The 2,608-nt window shown below is 37.7% G+C and overlaps 1 protein-coding gene across 1 annotated transcript in view; it reads right to left on the bottom strand.

The window, feature by feature from the left end:
- LOC100950196 (structural maintenance of chromosomes flexible hinge domain-containing protein 1-like) overlaps nt 1-2,608 on the bottom strand; it is a gene marked incomplete at its 5' end in the record, with an annotated part of 93,201 nt that overhangs the window by 41,025 nt on the left and 49,568 nt on the right. The window contains 1 exon segment of the mRNA XM_023509146.1: nt 2,302-2,566. Coding sequence (XP_023364914.1) covers nt 2,302-2,566 — 265 coding nt within the window.

The following is a 2,608-nucleotide window of genomic DNA, read 5'->3' on the forward strand; positions in this document are numbered from 1 at the left end:
CACAGGAATATATGCTTTGTTCCCATGCCTAAGCTGTGCTAGTCCCTGAATGGATTCCCAGCTGAGTTCAGGCTGATTTTCTTCCATCTTGGCTTTTAATTCTCTATATACCACAAAACCATTGTAAAGGCTGTCCATTTAAGAAAAGAGCAGTACTCACTATCTTTTGCTGTCAATGAGAAAGTTCATGTTTAAAATCTTCGGTGCCCAAGAAATACATTAACTACCATAGTTGAGCAAAATGCAGGCTACAAGCTTAGAGAATGGGAAAGAGATGATACTACGTACAGGTAAACCTTGGTAAGAACCCAGGAAGTGGAAGCATTATTATTAAACCAAGGAAGCAGTTCAGAAGTCAGGTCTCCAGAACCACTTTTAAGCCATGCACCTTCAAATGTGCTAATAGACAAAAATGACTTGTCTACCTTCTAAGCAGAATCAGTATTATTTCTCTCTCAATCCCCCTTCTCCTTGTTCTGAAGGGGAAAAAAATAAATTGGCTAGAACAAGTGTTGTTCCAAATAAGATTCTTAAAACAAGGCCAGTGGAACCACTGCTAAATAATCCTTTTAAAATACCAGATCCTATACTTGGAGACTCAGGATAGACAGGGTACACCAGTTTGAAAGGGTAATTTCTACATCATGTCCCATGATGGCAACTTTCCAAAAATTTAGTTAACTGGGACACCTTACACATGTTTCACAAATGGTTCTCCTGACATTAGGGGATATTTATCTCTAACGGCCTCAAAAAACCCAGTTAAAAAATTATTTTCTCACACTTAAGATGGGACGAATTTTATTCTATAGGCATCAAGGGGGAGGAAGTACAGTCAGTTCTGCTATAATGCTTGCTTTGAAAATACAAATATTTTCCAATACAATATATTAGGAGACAATTTAAGCATAAAGCAAATTTCACTTCTGCTTAAACACAATTTCATTCAGGAAAAAAATAGATGAACATAGAACACTTTCCTCAACCAAATTAAACCATGTGGGCATACAGAAAACAATGAACCTCAATCACCCACCAGTCACCTCAGCTAACTATGTGTAAGGAGGCACACTTACCCACATTTAGTGCTACAGCAACTTCCATCCAATTTCAGGTCACCCTCTTCCCACCAATTCACAGAAACCCACAAACTGCAATCTTTGCTGCAACTCCTATAAGCAAGGTACACTTGCATACCAGTATGTTACTTAGGTACGTCTTCCCATTTAGCATACATTATTAGTATTACTGCTTTTGCCACTGTCTTATTATATTCCCATCTTTTTTCTTATTAGGCCACTGATGAAATTTGAGCATTGTGCCTCTAATTCCCATTTCCCCATAAGCCATGTGATCTTTACTACATAATCTGGCACAGCATAGTGATTTTTAGGAGTGTGTATGTCTTGAGAACAGCACTTCAAAAGAAGCAAGCATAGATTGTCCACTCTTCTTTCAATCAACCACAAGAGAATGTTATAGAAATGTCTACTTTATGTGATAAGAATCTAAGAGTTTTGATTTGGGACCCTGTTCAGTTGAGATGTTAAAACGGCAACATGCAGATTCAAACCTGTCAAGGTGCAAATGTTACATTTAGATGACAATATGTAGATAAGGACCAACAAAACTGTTTTCTAAGGATCATATTTTTAGAGTGATATACCAATTACAAATGGCCCAAATCAGGGCTCTGAAGTTAACCACATTTTTTTTTTTTTGAGACAAGAGTCTTACTATGTTGCCCTCAGTAGACTGCTGTGGTGTCCAGCTCACAACAACCTCAAACTCTTTGGGCTTAAGCAATTCTCTTGCCTCAACCTCCCAAGTAGCTGGGACTACAGGCACCCACCACTATGCCCGGCTATTTTTTTTGTTTTAGTTGTCATTGTTGTTTTTAGCAGGCCAGGCTGGCCAGCCCTGAGCTACGGGTGCCAGCCAGTTAACATTTTTTCACTTTTTGCCTTTAACAGAACCTTTGCTTAATACCTTCAGAGTAGCTACAAATGACTTGCTTGGTAAGGTAGTGATCTTGATTATGACTGTCAAAACACAGGTGGTCAGGTAATATGTGACTAACCCAAATGCCAAAAACTGGAAATTTTGCTTTTGTGTTAAAATCATTTTTCTAAGTATAATTTTGTCGCATATGAATCACACACATTTTAATCTACTCTACAACCCTCGCCCCTTATTTAGCCAAAAATTTAAGATAGTTGTATGACTCTTCTGTGATAAGCTGCTTCTTAAGGCTATCCATGAAACTCCCTGTTCAAAATCTTCCACACATAAAATGAAAACAATTCCTACAAATAATAAATCTGTTTGAGATACTTACTTTAATTTTTTCTGCTAAAGCTGATGTTATATTGATTTCTCTTTCTCCTTCATCATACATTTGAAAAATAAGATTACGCATAATATCGCCTGCTATCCAATTAACCTCATCCTGATGTTTGATCTGAATTGCTTTTTGTCCTTCCAAGCTGAATATCTGTAGTCTTGCAACGTGGCTACTGGGAAGCAACTTAATAGTCTTCTCCACAGGTGGCACATCTTTAAAACTCTAGGAAAAGAGGAAACCACAAGTGTATACTAAACGGCATCT

Source organism: Otolemur garnettii, unplaced genomic scaffold, assembly GCF_000181295.1.
Source record: "Otolemur garnettii isolate 467f Iridium unplaced genomic scaffold, OtoGar3 scaffold00432, whole genome shotgun sequence".
Classification (NCBI taxonomy): domain Eukaryota; kingdom Metazoa; phylum Chordata; class Mammalia; order Primates; family Galagidae; genus Otolemur; species Otolemur garnettii.